We start from the raw sequence: 17,689 nt of genomic DNA on the forward strand, positions 1-17,689 counted from the left end.
TTGTCGATTCTTCCTATTCTAAGGTCATGCAGTGTGAAATTTCCAGTCCCAGTGTAAACAAAGCAGCGACAAAACGCTAGCTCAGATAGTCATGCAGTGTGAAAACATCTGTGACACGACTACTTTGAAAATCCTGCAGTGTTTTTGTGTGTGTAGATGGTGTACCTGTACAGTACTGTGAGCAGCCCACCAACGGCATGGTGTATTTCAGAGCGATGAGCAACATCAACTCCCTCCCTGAAGACCTCAAGATCTACGTTCCTCTGTTCTGCAGCGTCATTACGAAGTAGGAAACCACTTTATCGCTGCTATGTACTGTAATATACCATATACATCATCCAGTATATACCCATAAAACTGTTATGTGTGAAAACATACTGTGTATATGTAGTAAGCAATTCTAATTGATTACAATTATAGCAATATTATACAATGCTATTACAATTTCCAATTTGTATGGAAGTTTTAATTCATTCATGTGAAAGTCAAAGCTAAATTTTCAACATAAGTACTCAAGTCTTAAGTGTCATAAATTATTCTTGTCCTGCTAATTTTCATGCACAAAAAACAACTATTACTGCTTTTGTTAAAAAAACACTTCACATTTTTAAGAAAAGTGTGGTAAATTTCAGTCAGAAGAACAGAATTATTTAGATAAATGGATCTTGTGTGATGTTGTAAATGTCTGTACTTGAAACATGATTGTTAGAAAAAAGAAAGAAAGCCTAAAGTATCCTTTTTTACACATCTCTCAAGTGTATTTTGATATTGTTATCAATCACAGCTGGCTAAAAAGATTCTCACAATCCATTTTTTTTTCTCCAGACGTTATGACCTTTAAAATATATTTCTCATACTCCTTTAAAGTAAGAGTAGCTGATATCTCTTTATGCGCTTGTTAAAGTGAGTTCCTGTTGTTTTTACAGTCTTACATTTTTCTGTTCTTTTTAGACGGTAATACAATCCCCTAGTTAAGTGTTGTGGACAAACTAAGTAGTACAAATGAAGTAGTGCAAAATTCAATAAGCTTGTAACACATTGTACAAACCCCCTAAAACATAAATCAAACTAGAGTAAATGATGGCACTAATGTGCTCTCAGGATGGGCAGTGGGATGCTGGATTACCGTCAGCAGGCCCAGCGCATTGAGCTGAAGACCGGAGGACTGTCTGTTTCTCCACAGATCATCCCAGACACTGAAGATCTTGATCTGTACGAGCAGGTATTGATCTTTCCCTTATCCATCATTTGAGTGTGCTAGGGGTGTAGCGTTATGGTTTCAGTACATACCTCAGTTTTGGGGTCACAGTTCGATACCACAGGCATGAGCAACACATTTCCAGTGCATGTTAGAAGTCAGAAGATGTCCGAAGTGCATTGTAGGCCTGTCACAATAATCAATATATCGACTGACCTCAGTCAACTTTGGTGATGAAATATATGTCGGCCATACAAAAAAAAACTATTCTAACAACAGTTTAGCTGATTGTGCTACATCTCTATCTATGTTGGAGGTGTCAGTAAGGTTAAGAAAACTCTTAAGTATTTGCTATAAATTATTATAGTATATTTTCATGTGGGTGCCTGACAACTGAAAATAGATCTGGTAGCAGATATCGCAGCCTCTGTTACTTTTTACCTTGCACTTTTTTAACATTTATTATTATTTATTTAGAATATTTGTTTTTCTTATTCTTATTCTGATTCCAATGCCAAATTTTTAAGCCGTTAAAATGACTATAATTAAATGAAATAATCTTAAGAATAAAATATGATGTGTTCTTTGGAGGAGTGAACTTGCATTGTGATGCTATTGTATTGTCGTTCTGGGATTATACTGTACGATAAATGGCATTAAAATTGGTCTTAAAATATTGGCACGCTAACCTCTAGGCTATTGCGCTGACATATGGTGAGGTAGCACTTCAGGGTGTCCCGAGTTCGAATCCCTGCTCGAGGACATTACCTGTTTATCGTAATATGTTCTGGTGCAATATATTGTACAACAACAACGTTGATATCATGATAGGCCTAATGTATTGTTACAATCAGCTACAGAACTGAAAAGCATGAAAAGTGATGCAAAAGTTAAAAAAAATACAATAATGAAAAATAAAACTTTATAATTATCAGACTGTGTATTAAACTTTCAAAGTTTAAGCTCGATTTCAAAACTGAAAGCTCTTTAAATGGAAATACAAACATTGTATCCATCCATAACAGACAATGCAGTGAACAACAACTGTTCAGTCTTGCGCGTGTGTGTGTGTGTGTGTGTGTATAGAAGGGACTTGCATGCACACGAGACAAGACAGAATCGTGTATTTTCATTATTCTATTTGAACGCTGTTAATGGATGTACATCCCCATTATGCACTAACATCTTTTGCAGCACCTCACACATGAGCAGCAAGTTTTTTTAACGCAGTGTAAAGATAAAACAATTCTTAAAGATAATACTTTTAAACACAGCAGCAACCAAAAATGTCAGTTTCACAGCAGTGGACCAATCAGAAGAACTCTGATGCAGAACGAGTGTTGTGAGCTTATGTACCGTTTTGCATTTCCAGTCTCAAAAACACTTTTTTTATTTTATTTTTATTCTTGTTTATTTCTATAACGCTTTTAAATTGTAGATTGTGTCAAACCAGCTTAACATAGAAGTTCTAGTAAATTAAATCGCTTCAGTCCAGTTTTCAGAGTTCAGTTCAGTGTAATTTAAATTTCTCTGCTGAAAGCCCAAACATTATTTTTTGTGAATGGCTTCTTCACCTCTGTAAGTAATAGTTTTTTTTTGTCTAATTCCATTGACTGCATGTCTGCGCAGACTGTATTTGTCATCGAAGTGCATGAACCGAACCTTGACACCCCCCCCCCCCCACTTTGATAGCTCAGTATGAATATATGTACCGTTACACCCTTAGAATTTGCATTAATATGAGGCTGTTTGTATACCCAACTAGACAGAGATAGCCAAAAAACTGTTAAAGCTGCAGATTGTTCAGGAGAATTTTCTGGCTGATTTTTGAGCTTGTGTTGCTTGCATTGGAGAGAGAGTGTGTGTGATTGTGTCTTTGCTTACATTTTTAGGGTATTATCCTGTCATCTTCCTGTCTGGAGAGGAATCTGCCAGACATGTTTCAGCTGTGGAGTGACCTATTCAACAGGTTAGTCTTTGATTTGGGTATCTGCTGAAGAGTTTGAGAAAGTCATTAAATTGTTCATTTATAAAAATTGTTTTGAAAAGCCTGAATTATTTAGTCACACATTAATTAAGTGGATTATTTAAACAAGTTTATTTTAAAAGAATGCATTTTTTTAATCAATATACTAATAAAAATTATTCAAAATAATCTACGTACGTACACTCACCGGCCACTTTATTAGGTACACCTTACTAGTACCGGGTTGGATCCCTTTTGCCTTCAGAACTGCCTTAATCCTTTGTGGCATAGATTCAAACAAGGTACTGGAAATATTCCTCAGAGATTTTGGTCCATATTGACATGATAGCATCACGCAGTTGCTGCAGATTTGTGGCTGCACATCCATGATGTGAATCTCCCGTTCCACCACATCCCAAAGGTGCTCTACTGGATTGAGGTCTGGTGATTGTGGAGGCCATTTGAGTACAGTGTACTCATGGTCATGTTCAAGAAACCAGTCTGAGGTTATTCCAGCATTTTGACATGGTGCGTCATGCTGCGAGTAGTAACCATCAGAAGATGGGTATGCTGTGGTCATAAAGGGATAACCACACATTTCTTTCCCACATGGTCAGCAACAATACTTAGGTTGGCAGTGGCGTTGACTTAATGCTCAGTGCTTAATGCTCAGCTTAATGCAAAGTGTACCAAGAAAATATCTCCCACACCATTACACCACCAGCAGCCTGAATCGTTAATACAAGGCAGGATGGATCCATGCTTTCATGTTGTTGACGCCAAATTTTGACCCTACCATCCGAATGTCGCAGCAGAAATTGAGACTCATCAGACCAGGCAATGTTTTTCCAATCCTCTATTGTCCAATGATGGTGAGCCTGTGCCAATTGTAGCCTCAGTTTCCTTTTCTTAGCTGACCGGAGTGGCACTCAGAGTGGTCTTCTGCTGTTGTATCCCATCCGCCTCAAGACTGGACGTGTTGTTTAAGAGATGCTCTTCTGCATCTCTGGTTGTAATTAGTAGTTATTTGAGTTACTGTTGCCTTTCTATCAGCTCGAACCAGTCTGGCCATTCTCCTCTGACCTCTGGCATCAACAAGACATTTCAACCCACAGAACTGCCGCTCACTGGATATTTTCTCTTTTTCAGACAATTTTCTTTAAACTTCAGAGATGGTTGTGCATTAAAATCCCAGTAGATCAGCAGTTTCTGAAATACTCAGACCAGCCCGTCTGGCACCAACAACCATGCCACATTCAAAGACGCTTAAATCACCTTTCTTCCCTATTCTGATGCTCGGTTTGAACTGCAGCAGATCGTCTTGACCATGTCTACATGCCTAAATGCATTGAGTTGCTGCCATGTGACTGGCTGATAAGAAATTTGCAGTAACGAGCAGTTGGACAGGTGTACCTATTAAAGTGGCCACTGAGTGTATGTATTCTTAAATAAACTGCATCAAATAAGATTTTTTTTTTTTTTTACAAAAGATACAAGTCTGTACAATACATGTTATTTTGTATTTCAAAATAATGGAATCAAAAAAAAGTTATGGTTTTCAGTCTATTCACTTAAGTGCATAAATCACTTTGATCTGATGCTGCATTTGTGTGTCTGTGTGAATCTTCAGTCCTCGTTTTGATGACGAGGAGCGTCTGCGTGTGCTGGTGATGATGTCAGCTCAGGAACTGTCCAATGGCATCTCTTACTCTGGTCACATGTACGCAATGACACGAGCAGCTCGATCGCTCACGCCCACAGCAGACCTGCAGGAGAGCTTCAGCGGGATGGACCAGGTCAGTGTCCTGCTCCAGGTGGTTTTTAGGAGATGGATAACAATACACGGCTTCATAAAGTTACACTGTTTTAATTTCAGGTCAAGTTTTTGAAAAGAATAGCTGAGATGACTGACCTGACGTCAGTTTTGAGGAAGCTTCCCCGCATAAAGAGACACTTGTTCAATCCTGAGAACATGAGGTAAACATCACTGTGGATGAAGTTTTACAATAATATGCTTTATTATTAATTAATTCACACTTTAACTGATAATTAATACTTCGTTTTATTTAGACACAATATTAATTTGTGTTAATTTACATAATAATTAATAAGGGACATGTCTAAATATAATGTATTAATTGTTTTTTTAAATACCAGTTATTATTTAAAGTATTAATTAAAAATGTATTGTATTAATAGATAATACTTAAGTTAATTCTTTAGTTTATTTAGGAATATTAATATTTAAATATATTAATAAGGTATTTAGGCACTTAATAATTTAAAAATGTGCTTTTTTATATAATTATTAATAAGAAATAGGTCTAAAGACATTAATGTATTGCTATTTAATGTATGAATTAATAATACACAAAATATTATTAATAATACTCTTTATTTAAAATATTAATTTATTATATATTTTATTAATTAGTTTGTTAAGTAAAAATGAATGCTTAATTTAACGTTACTGTTTCAGGTGTGCTCTGAACGCCACACCGCAGAAGATGCCTGATGTAGCAGCAGAGGTGGAGCGCTTTATTGGGAATATAGCAGGAAACAGGAAGGAGCGCAAACCTGTCAGACCATCCGTTGTAGAGGTCAGAAACCAAACCCTGCATTTTATTAACGTTATGTATTTTTAAGATGAAGATCGTTTAAATATAGTTTGAGATTGATATTGAGTTTTAAAATGAAAGAGCAATATTCAATTAAGAAAAAATCCTGTTTAATGTCTAGTTTTAATTGACTTTGTAAATTGATCTTGGTTTCAGTCAATCAAAACAGGAAATAAATTTTTTTATCTAAACTGCAGTTTTCTCTTTCATTTTAAACCCTCAGATAGCGTAGCATACATGCAACTAAAATTCCTCCAGTTTTTAAACAAATATTGCATTATTTCTGGTGATAAAACAAGCATTTGTGAAGTTTTTATTTAATTAGTTGTTATTTTGTATCTCCACTGTATATGAAAATTTTAAAAAAATGAAAGTGTATAATGCGCATAGATAAGTCAAATTAACATCTACTAAAATTCTGTTTATTGTATTTAGATGAATAAGAACCGTCTGTTTTATCCTCATAGAGAGCTTTAGGTCCTGAAGCTGGAGCAGCAGCGACTCGTAAACTCATCTCAGTGAGTACATTAATACACTACAATACATTACATGAAACATCACAGAAACATTCAGATTTCCTCCATCTGCAGCATTCTTACTCATCTCCTCTTCCGTCCTGTCAGGAGGCTCATTTTAAACCCTGTCAGATGAAGACTTATTTCCAGCTTCCCTTCAATGTGAACTTTGTCAGTGAGTGTGTGCGGACGGTTCCGTTCACACATGCTGATTATGCAAGGTACAGCAAACACACTCTTGAAAAAAAGGTTTGATAGAACTGCACAATTTGGCCAAAAAACATTTTATGTTTAATAAATTACTATAATAATAATAATTATTGTTATTATAGCTATAAAATGTTTTCTCAAAATAGACACTATTAGTAGTTATAACATTAAAGTTGAATAATAATCTTATTTTTATTATTGTTATCATACTATTAATTATTATAAGTAGTATTTGTACTAAAGTTATTAATATTTAATATAAAAATATAAACACTTCTATTGTTATATTTTACATTGTTCTTGTTTATTGTTATGGTTTATATTTGTATAAACTCACAGAATTAAATTACTTTTATGGATGTCAACATTTCTTAATTTCAAGTCCTTTTTTGCTAATTTATGGTGCATATATTGGGGCTATGATTAAATTTTTTTATTGTATTTATTGGTCTTAACCATTATGCTGCGTTCACACCAGACATGGAAGAAGCATCAAGCGCGAGTGATTTACATGTAAAGTCAATGCAAAGACGCGAATAGACATCCTGCGGCGCAATATGACATGATTGGGGCTAATAAAGTGGCGCTAGTTGAGTGTTTTGCACTGTTGATGCGCGTATCGCTTGAGTTCAAAAATCTGAACTTAAGCAGACATTTGTAGGGCCGTGATTATGACATACCCCCTGTTGTTGGTGTCCCAGGGGAAAATCCTTCTGCCAACACAGACAACAGCTCATCAAACTGGGCTCGGCTCCAGGTAAAGTTTCTGGAGGAGTTTATGAACACACAGAGCTGGGTGCACCTCTGGAAGGATCTAGTGGACTCGGACACAATTTCAAACAAGTGGATGCTCTTTTTCAGCTTTTAAAAAGCAGATAAACGCAGCTATTCTCTAAATAAAATCCACTTTAGTCATTTAGCAACGAAGCTAGAGTCACTGGGCTGACAGAATCCCCGCCCATGGCGGGAATCCACGTCTGTTGGGAAGTGAATTTGACGCGCAAATGAAGCAAGTACATTCAAAATGTTCTCATGTCTATTTACGTGCAAATATCGTGATTTATCCTTGCTTGCCGCGTCTGGTGTGAACACAGCATTAGCGCAATTAAAAAAACTATTAAAAAGCATTTTTATTTTAATAGAAGTATATTGTCTCTACTCCCCTTCAGTTTGTCATCTGTGTCTCTCAGTCTGTGTATTTTAGGAAGGATGATGACCGCCAAGTTCCTCCATGGAGAGATCAGAGAAAAGGGTGGAGCTTATGGGGGCGGAGCTAGAATGGGGGGAGGCGGCCTGTTCTCCTTTTATTCCTACAGGTACTAATGAATGAAAGCTTGTGAGATGCACATTAATTTTTTATATGTCAAGTTCAACATGTTTTATTTTTTATTTGAAAGAGACCCAAATTCCACCCAGACGCTGTCTGCTTTTCGTGGTGGAGTGGAGTGGGCGCGAGCGGGGAAATTCACCCAGCAGGACATCGATGAGGCCAAGCTCTCGGTTTTCTCTGCTGTCGACGCTCCTGTTGCTCCTTCAGATAAAGGTCAGTCTTTAAAAGCACATCTGGAGTAGTGGTGGGCAAAGCGAGGCTTCATGAAACACTGAAACATTTTGAAGCTTCGAAACGTTTTGAAACCCGTCTCTAGAGGTCATTTTATGTATTGCACTGTAACAGCTTCAGTAAAGAAACAGTTACGCAAATTGAGGTATTAAACCCCACGTTGTAGAGTTGAGGTTTTTAAGTGATTTAGGGGAGCGGTGAGAGTTCATGACTAGCATTCAGAGATAATGGGTTCGAACCCAGGGTGATACAGCTGTAGATGCTAGTTTTTAAATGCTCTGTTCTTGTAACGTGTTTTGTTTTAACATGGGTCTGACATCCCAATGAACACTTTTTGAATAAATCTGTTTTGTTTTGGTCATTGAAAAGTAGCATTAATAAATAAATCAAATCAGAATTTCAGCATGTATGTGCAAGTCGGGATTAGAACTTGGGGCATTTGCAACAGTTACTTTGTGCACTCACAGTCCACTAGACTACATGAGATGGGGGTTTATGTCTAACCCTGTCAGTCAAACGCAGATTTGTCAGGTCGTGAAACGCTTCTAAAATGATTGATGCTTTGAATTGCTTTAGTCATGTGACCTGGTGTTTCGAAACACTTTCGTTACGTAACCTGGGTGTTTCAGATCAGGCTTCGGTGCAGTATTTTGAAACACTTGCGCTGTGTTAAAACATCAGTTTCCACGTCAGCCATCCCTAATCTGGAGTAATGTTTAATAAAAAAAATCACAATATTTATGTGGATGGGCGACGCAGTGGGTAGCACGTTCGCCTCACAGCAAGAAGGTCGCTGGGTAGCTGGTTCAAGCCTCGACTCAGTTGGCGTTTCTGTGTGGAGTGTGCATGTTCTCCCTGCGTTCGTGTGGGTTTCCTCCGGGTGCTCCGGTTTCCCCCATAGTCCAAAGACATGCGGTACAAGTGAATAGGGTAGGCTAAATTGTCCGTAGTGTATGTGTGTGAGTGTGTGAATGTTTCCCAGAGTAGGGTTGCGGCTGGAAGGGCATCCGCTGCGTAAAAACTTGCTGGATAAGTTGGCGGTTCATTCCGCTGTGGCGACCCCGGATTAATAAAGGGACTAAGCCAACAAGAAAATGAATGAATGAATGATTTATGTGAATGCTTAAATGACATCCCACATTGCTTTTTACCCTTGTTCACCCTGCTTGAGTGCATAATGTTGCGGTTTGTGCTTGAGCAGAAGCTCATTTGCGTTTAAAGGGATAGTTCACCCCAAAACTTAAATTTACTCACTATTTGCTCATGAGCTCCTTTCTTCTGTTTAACCCTAAAAAAGATATTTCGAAGAAAGCTAAAAACCTTTCACATCCATAATAGTGAAAACAAATACTATGGGGGTCAATGGTTACAGGTTTTTGGCTTTCTTCAAAACATCTACTTTAGGGTTTAACAGAAGAAAGAAACTCGTATCGGTTTGTGACATGTGATGGGCGAGTAAATGATGACAGAATTTTTAAATTTTAGGTGAACTACCATTTAAAGAGACACACATGGAAACAGATGTTTTGATGTTTGCAAGATGGGTTCTTTTTTAACTAATAATAATAATAGTACATTTTATTTGTAAAGCTCTTTTCTAAAACCCAAAGTGCTACAGCATAGTATAATAGTGCAGTATCTTGTAGTAACGGCTGTTTTCAAACCACTGTTTTGGGAAGTTTTAAAAACATTTACAAATCTTTTGTTATGATACAAATCATCGGTTTGGAGCATGTGTCAGATTGTCAAGGTCACGTAATTTTTCGAAAAGTTTTGAATTCAGTGTTTCTCCACTGGGCCGGCTGTCTGAGTAATATTCAAAAACTCCATAGCATCAGGCAGTGCTTGACATTAACACTCGCCATTCTGCCAAATGTGGGTAGAGTTCAGCTGTGATGGATTAGACAGACACCACCACTAGCCACTTCGGCTGGCTGGTTAAATGCGGAGTTCGACAATAAGAATGGCCCAATATTCATGCAAATGCGATAGAATCAAGAAGCAGTACGACAGAAAATAATTTTGTTCGTGTGAGCAAAAGAAAGTACATGAATACTAAATGAGAAGATGATCACTCACGCGTACAGGTGATGTGATCTGTTTGCAACATGCGACTGTTTTAAACGCATGCGCGCTCCTGTTTCCTTGCATGAAGCAACCGTGCCTGGAAACGCAACTGGTGTGATCGGTTCTCTTTCGAATAGACTAGACAAAAAGTGATGCTCGTTCACCCACAGTCTTGCTGCTTTCAAGAGCTCCAGCACCGGTTGCCTTCGCTTTAACCATTTTTTGAACAGATTATTAATTGGCCTAACAATAACCGTTTACATGTGATCATCCTTTCATTATCACATATGGTGTTTTTTCACCTGCTTTCTTTTGCTTCGTTATTTTTGTTAAAATGTTTTAATCATCATTTTTTTATAATAAAATTGCTTTAACGGGAGATTAACTCCCCGCTTATCTGTAGTTAACTGCTGATCTGAGACCTTTAACCAGGATTGATTACTGTGCTTAGTTTTAGATACATGACAATAATTATTTTTTTAAATGAGAATTGTTTTTTGGTTTTGTAAAAAAAAAAATTTTGTTAAATAAAAAGTATAGTATACAGCTATAATTTGCGTTTTTTGACATTTAAAATTTGTGGCTAAGAAATAATTCTTTATGTTTGGTGTGGTCAGAGATAACTTTAGTAAATCCTTCATTTTGAGCTCTGTAAAGTCATGTGAAATAAAAACTAATTGTAATAGGACACTATGAAACCACAACCCATTAGCTCATGCTCATTAAGCAAGTTCATACAGGACACACAAAAAGTGAAATAAACGAGGAGGCATGTAGACAAAACGCAAAATCTACATCAAGCAGTTTTAGCATGACAAAGTCAAATTTATGCATATAAAATATATTTTTCCAACAACAAAATTGTGGCTAGTAATGTTGGAAATCTACTAGCCACAGTGGCCGGTGATCAAAAAAGTTAATGTCAAGCCCTGATTATAGGTAATACTATTAAATCCACATGAATCAAGTGGGTTCACTCAGACCGCTCCACTACATGGTCGATCGCTGAACAGATTTCATTATTTTTACCTGATCTTAGATCAGTTTTACAAGTTTGTAGATGTTTTAGTGGCATTTGCAAATGAAATCAAAGTAGTTAATGTTTAGCAGAGCCCACAGTGGAACAAACAAAATATAAGCCTAGAAAATGTTTAAAAGAGTGCATATTATTCAGACACTTAATATTTCACCATACGAGATGAGACACCAAGTGCATTTTTCTTACAGTTTAAAGTTGGCATTATATTTGAAGAGGCCAGTTCTAATGCCTGTTTTGCATGTTTTTATTTCATTAACACATTTTTAATCAATAGGTGTCCTGAGCATGTGCTGTTTTCAGCCATCACAAACAGTGAATCATTTTGCCAAAGCAGTTGGTAATTTTTTTCAAAGCTTATAATTGAGCTAAAACTTTAAACATTCTAGAGACATGTAAAATGTGGGGCGTAACAGCACCTCTTTGCTGACAGATTTTGTGTTTGGGTTCTGATTCACAAGGCTGCCTTCATTGCTCTGCAGGTTTGGGGCGTTTTTTAAACGGCATCACAGACGAGATGAAGCAAGCGCACAGAGAGAGACTCTTCGCTGTGACTGAAAGAAATCTCATTGATGTCGCTGGCAGGTAAACAGACATTTTCATGCATTTAGGAGACACCTTGAACAATATATTTTGCACATTTCATCATGTGTTCCCTGGTAATCAAACTGAATGTCCAATGCTGTGTTCTGATGGTTCACCTAAAACCCTAAATACTGTCATCATTTGCTCGCCCTTCTCTTAATCAAAACCTGATTAAGCACACAATGGAGGATATTGTGAAGAAAGCTGGAAACCTGTAATCCACTTGCATAAGTTTTAATAGTTCCAGTTTTCAGCTTTCTTCAGATCTCCTCAAGTGTTCAACACAATAATGAAACTCAGAGATTTTGAACTGGAGTGAGTAAATGTTCAGTTTTGGATGAACTGTTTTATTAATAAAAATCAATATTATAATTTAACAAAGTAATACGCTTATAAAATAAATGCCTCTTTAAATGATATTGACTTGACTTGTTTTTTTTTCTTCTTCTTGAAACAGGTATCTAGGTATCGGTCAGCAGACTTGTGGAGTGGCGATTTTAGGCCCAGAAAATGAAAGCATCAGAAAAGACCCTTCATGGGTGGTCAAATAGACATTTTTCCCATCTTTTCTCATTATTAGGATTATAAAAACCACGCACATGTTCCTGGATCACGCACAGATCACTCTGGGTCCGTACAGGAGTCCTCATGATGAACAGAAGTATTGAAAATAGTGCTGAGCTCACTTGTTTATTTCAGTAAAGCAGCGTTTGTTTACACTGTTCATGGTGGACTCCATCTTTTATAAACTCATGGCTCTCTTTTTGGATTTATAAACTAGCATAATGTTATTTATGAGATGTGTACAATTATAATAAATGTGATCATAGACTGGAATATTAAATTCATTTTAAAAAAGCATAACTCATCCAGTTATTTATTACTTTTAATGTGCTTTGCTATTTGACTACAGTGTGCACTGCATAATGAATGAAATGACAAGCCACACTGCTTACATTCTAAAGGGAGTTTATGCAGCATTGTTAGCACATGCACATCGTGATGAACACACACACATATTAACACAACATCTGCTTTGGTACAAAGTGCCTGCATTAACATACAACACGGAATAGCAGCTTGAATACTCTATTCAGACGCTACCTTAGCTTGAGTTTTAACAATCGCTAGGACCAATTTCTCAATACATCCTTCAATTTTTTTTTTTAAAGAGTCGCCTGTTGAATCATTCAGGCCTGTCATAGATACATATATCACCAACAGGTGGCAGTAAGTGCATGTCTTAATTAAACGTTTAATTGAATCATTCATTTAAAGGGCACCTATTTTACCCCTTTTACTTGTAAGATATACCTTTGGTGTCTCCTGAATGTGTCTGTAAAGTTTCAGCTCAAAACACCCAGCAGATGATTATAGCCTCCAGAATCTGCTCATTTGGAGCTCGCTTTGTGTTCAGTGTAGCTGTTTTTGTAGCCTGTGGCTTTAAATGCAAATGAGCTGCTTCTCCACGCCCACCGTGCCCACGTGCTTGTCTCTGCTTCTCATCATGCGTTACGTCAGATAAACAGCAGTCAGTGACAGACTCGGATGGAGCTGAAATACAGCTCATTAGTCAAAAATACCAAGCTTTTGTCATGTATTTGTGGTGGAGTTTATTTAAAGCCTGATTTATACTTCTGCGTCAAGTGACCATCGTAACCCATGGCGCAGGCAACGCGCGTGGCTGTGCATTTATACTTCTGCGCTCTGTCTCTGTCGGTCTGCATTAACACTTCCGAAACGCTAGTTGGCAGTGAGGTGTAAATGTTCCTCTGTGTCGAGTTTCTTCGCTTCTGTTTTGCGTTTCCTGAACACTTCCGGGATGTACAAGTGGCTCAAACTCGCTCATTTTGAGGCAGGAACCGGCAGACGTGCAACAACTTTAACTATGAGGTAAACACAAAACAAAACTTTTCATCTGGAGCTCCTTCACGCGACTCCACACTTGTAAACAATCGCTCGCGCCATTCGCGCGGCTCTCGGTCCCGCCCAGACTTGTCAGCGCTACCAAGCCGACCAATCACAGAGCTTACGCTACGCGTTGTTGCGACGTGTAGTTACATTTTTTGAGAGGTGCACGTAAGTGACGGCCACGGCGAAGGGCTATGCGTCAGCGCCGTAGCATACGCCGGTGTTTGACGCAGAAGTATAAATCAGCCTTAAGCCCTTCTGAAATAATGAGTCTTACACAAGTGCCCTTTTGCAGTACACACATACAGTATATTAGCATTTACTGACACCATGCGGCCTTGGAGATTATAGCGGTTAAGAATTAGATAGCTATTTTACTGTCTTTATTACAAACATGCTGTTTTAGAAACGTTTTTAACTTGTAAAACACACAGAGAGTTGTAACAGATATTTTAATCTCAGTTTATTTGCAAAAAATGTTCTGTGGACATGTATGCGTTATTATAGAAACATGCCGTCTGTCAATCAATTTGGTGGGCGGGGAAAACTGCACTTCTATGTCAAGTTGCGGTGGGCCTCAATCTCACTGGGATTTGGGTCTTGTTTTAACGTCAAAATTTAACATTTTTACTTGTGCTTTTATCACTCCAATATGACTGGACACACTATACCTACACACAATTCTGTCCCAACATCTTACAAAAGATGATTTTCATCATAGGTGCCCTTTAAATGGTTCAATCGAATCACTGAATCATGATTTGATCAAACAGATTTATTCAGATGAAAGCATCAGTATTCCTGTCAAATGCTTTGTCGATTTTCCTTGGAGAAACAAACAAAAAGGTTATTAAAACATAAAAGTTTAACAGAATTTGAAAAAACAACACTTGCATATGCATTATTTCTAAACCGCATCTGATCCTACAAATAACAAAATCACATACTGTAAAATACGAACAGGGTTTGTACAAGTGCTGGAAAAACTTAACAATTCCTGAATTTGAATAGCTATATTTTTTTTAAGGTTTAAAAAGTGCTCAGATTTTGGATAAAGTGCTCGAAACTGCTTAAGAACTGAGTTCTGTTGTTTTCCTAATGTAATTGTGTTGTTTTCATAAATGCCATTTTGAAAAAATCGGAATAAAAAAAACTTGGTTTTGGTTTTAATTTAAATTATATTTAATTATGTACTGTTTCATATATTCAACATTTTAAATAGTGATTAAATTAATATATAATAATAGCCTGATGTAAGTTTATAAAGTTTAAAATAAACAGCATCTGATGAGGAAGCGCCCTCATATGTCATTTACTTCTGGAAAAGTGCTTCAATTTGAAACTGGAAAAGGTCTGAGTACCCTGTTTTTAGCTATCTTTTTATTATAGACTATAAATATTGCACACCCCTATGCAGTAAAACCGCTGTGCAAAATGCTTTATGAAGTGACCCACAGTAAGTATTGAGAAATGTGTTCTAGTGACTGTAAAAAATGAAAATAAAACGAGACAGACAGTGGAATTGTGCTATATTAAGCCAGTGAGTAGCACAAAAATCATTCAGAGATCTCTAAAAATAAGCTCAAGTAGAATAAAAATAAATAGGGAAATCTTGCATATTCACAAAAGATACCACATGGCTTCATTTAAAAGGGATGATTAGCTAATCGATGGACTGTCAATCACAACACAAATATATTTTGTGGCTGAATGTCTAACATCAACTGCTTCGCATGTACCGTATATGATTATGTGTTCTACAGGTCGAGTCCTCTGATCTTGAGGTGTTAAATGGCGGAGCTGTCTTTAGCTCGGAGCCGGACGATGTGCTCCAGCTGGCCTGAATCCGACACGTCGTAGCTGGTTTTGTATTTGGCCAGAATCTTCATGAGCGGCCGCAGACGGAGCCACCACTGCTCCTTCGGGATTCTGTGACTGTAAATAACAACAGGTGTCGCTCAATGCACAAATATATAAGATATATGCAGTAAAAGTAATCTTTCTTTTTTCTTCTCTTTTTTTTATTTCCCAAATGGTGTTTAACAGAGCAAGGGAATTTTCACAGTATGTCTGATAATATTTTTTCTTCTGGAAAAAGTCTTATTTGTTTATTTCGGCTAGAATAAAAGCAGTTATACATTTTTTTAAAAACCATTTTAAGGAAAATATTATTAGCCCCTTTAAGCTGTTTTTTTGCTTTTCGATAAGCAAGTTATTGTACAACAAAGGTTTGTTCTGTATACTAGTTACCCTAACTTACCTAGTTAAGCTTTTAAATGTCACTTTGAGCTGAATTATTAGCATCTTGAAAAATGCCTAGTCAAATATTATTTACTGTCATCATGGCAAAAATAAAATAAAGCAGTTATTAGAGATGATTTATTAAAACTAATATGTTCAGAAATGTGTTGAAAAAAATCTTTCTGTTAAGCAGAAATTGGGGATAATAATTCAGGTGGGCTATATATAGTTTTACATATATATAGTTATGTTATTATACGCAAGTTATGTCATATTCCAGATCTGCAGGAAAATTTCAAGCATTTTCCATTCATTTTGTTAAAACAGAATGATATTAAACAAATGTTGAGTTAGCAATACTCTGAATTCATTGTTAATGTAAAGCAATGCTTCAATGTTTTGGGGGAAATGTTTGATTCTGTTATTAGTTGTTGTTATACTTTTTTAAAAGCACTAACAGTTGACATTCTCCATCATTTTGTGCTTTAGCTCAAGATGCTAACCTCAAACCAGACACCACATGGCACGTCTAAAACGTATTCTAAAAGTTATTATAGCTTTAAAAAAGTAAATGAGAAATTCACAGAAATATCAGAATAACAGAGTTGGCATCACCCAATCTACTATTGGCGTTTCCTAAAGTTTTTTTTTTTGCTTTTAATGATTAATCACATGCCTTAATGTCTTCCAGATTTGTGTATCAGAGGAAGTGACATCACTTGGAGCATGTCAAATGCTTTTTCTATCAGCACTTTAAAGATTGTTGTCTTTTTAAATAAGCTCTAATAGAGTTAACCAGAATGTAGAGACAGACACAACGTTATTTTTTGTACTGAATAAGAGAGAAGAGAAAATATCCTAAACTATACAAATATAGTTTTTTTTTCTTTGAGAAAACATATATACACAGTTGTAGTGAGAATTATTAGCCCCCTTTGAATTCTTTCTAAAATATTTCCCAAATGATGTTTAACAGAGCAAGGAAATTTTCACAGTATGTCTGATAATATTTTTTCTTCTGGAAAAAGTCTTCTTTGTTTTATTTCGGCTTGAATAAAAGCAGTTTTTAAATTTATAAAAAACATTTTTAGGTCAATATTATTAGCCCCTTTAAGCTATATTTTTTGATCTACAGAACAAACCATCATTATACAGTAACTTGCCTAATTACCCTAACCTGCCTAGTTAACCTAATGAACCTAGTTTAGTCTTTAAATGTCACTTTAAGCTGTATAGAAGTGTCTTGAAAAATATCTAGTCAAATATTATTTACCGTCATCATGGCAAAGATAAAACAAATCAGTTATTGGAAATGAGTTATTAAAACTATTATGTTTAGAAACGTGTTGAAGAAATTTGCTCTACATTAAACAGAAATTAAGGGGAAAAAATAAACGTGGGCGAATAATTCTGACTTCAACTGTATATATAAAACCATTTTTATTAAAGTTTTTTTATAATAGGTTTTTCTAGCCGAATGTGTCTGCAATTCTAGAAACAACTATATGCTTTATATTTATATTATATTTATATAAATACTTTATATATTATGTTTACATTATAATATATAAACAACATGTATAAAATGTGTGTGCTCTTTTAATATATATCAAAAGTTCAGTAAGAGCAAATTCTGTCGGGAAAAAAGATTCTTGTATTGTCTTAGTGTGACATGTTCTAACCATAGTCATGACAATAAACAATGCTAAATTAGCCCTAATCTTAAACCTAACCCTACAGTAAGTATACATTTTTAAAAGAGTTTTTCTTAGCATTTAAAT

The 17,689-nt window shown here is 36.2% G+C and overlaps 2 protein-coding genes across 12 annotated transcripts in view; one reads left to right on the forward strand and one right to left on the reverse strand.

Annotated features, from left to right (window-relative positions):
- Positions 1-12,475, forward strand: part of pitrm1 (pitrilysin metallopeptidase 1) — a 29,373-nt gene extending 16,898 nt beyond the window's left edge. The window contains exons 16-27 of one of the 2 annotated variants that reach the window (XR_015477669.1): positions 157-286; positions 1,102-1,222; positions 3,091-3,167; positions 4,795-4,960; positions 5,041-5,141; positions 5,644-5,764; positions 6,250-6,300; positions 6,406-6,518; positions 7,698-7,823; positions 7,905-8,050; positions 11,654-11,756; positions 12,214-12,393. Coding sequence is in view for 1 of the 2 variants with exons in the window: in NM_213487.1 (NP_998652.1) it covers positions 157-286; positions 1,102-1,222; positions 3,091-3,167; positions 4,795-4,960; positions 5,041-5,141; positions 5,644-5,764; positions 6,250-6,300; positions 6,406-6,518; positions 7,698-7,823; positions 7,905-8,050; positions 11,654-11,756; positions 12,214-12,307 (1,349 nt within the window). In the remaining variant the exon portion in view is untranslated. 2 annotated transcript variants of the gene reach the window in all.
- Positions 12,476-12,708: 233 nt separating this feature from the next.
- pfkpb (phosphofructokinase, platelet b) overlaps positions 12,709-17,689 on the reverse strand; it is a 60,855-nt gene continuing 55,874 nt past the window's right edge. For 8 of the 10 annotated variants that reach the window (XM_087241444.1, XM_087241441.1, XM_087241440.1 and 5 more), the window contains one exon: positions 12,709-15,602. In XM_087241444.1, coding sequence (XP_087097570.1) covers positions 15,455-15,602 — 148 coding nt within the window. In that variant the 3' untranslated portion in view covers positions 12,709-15,454. The remainder of the gene's footprint in view (positions 15,603-17,689) is intronic. The other 2 variants (XR_015478979.1, XR_015478978.1) reach the window with 1 other exon arrangement.

Source organism: Danio rerio, chromosome 2, assembly GCF_052040795.2.
Source record: "Danio rerio strain M-AB ecotype USA chromosome 2, GRCz13ab, whole genome shotgun sequence".
NCBI lineage: Eukaryota > Metazoa > Chordata > Actinopteri > Cypriniformes > Danionidae > Danio > Danio rerio.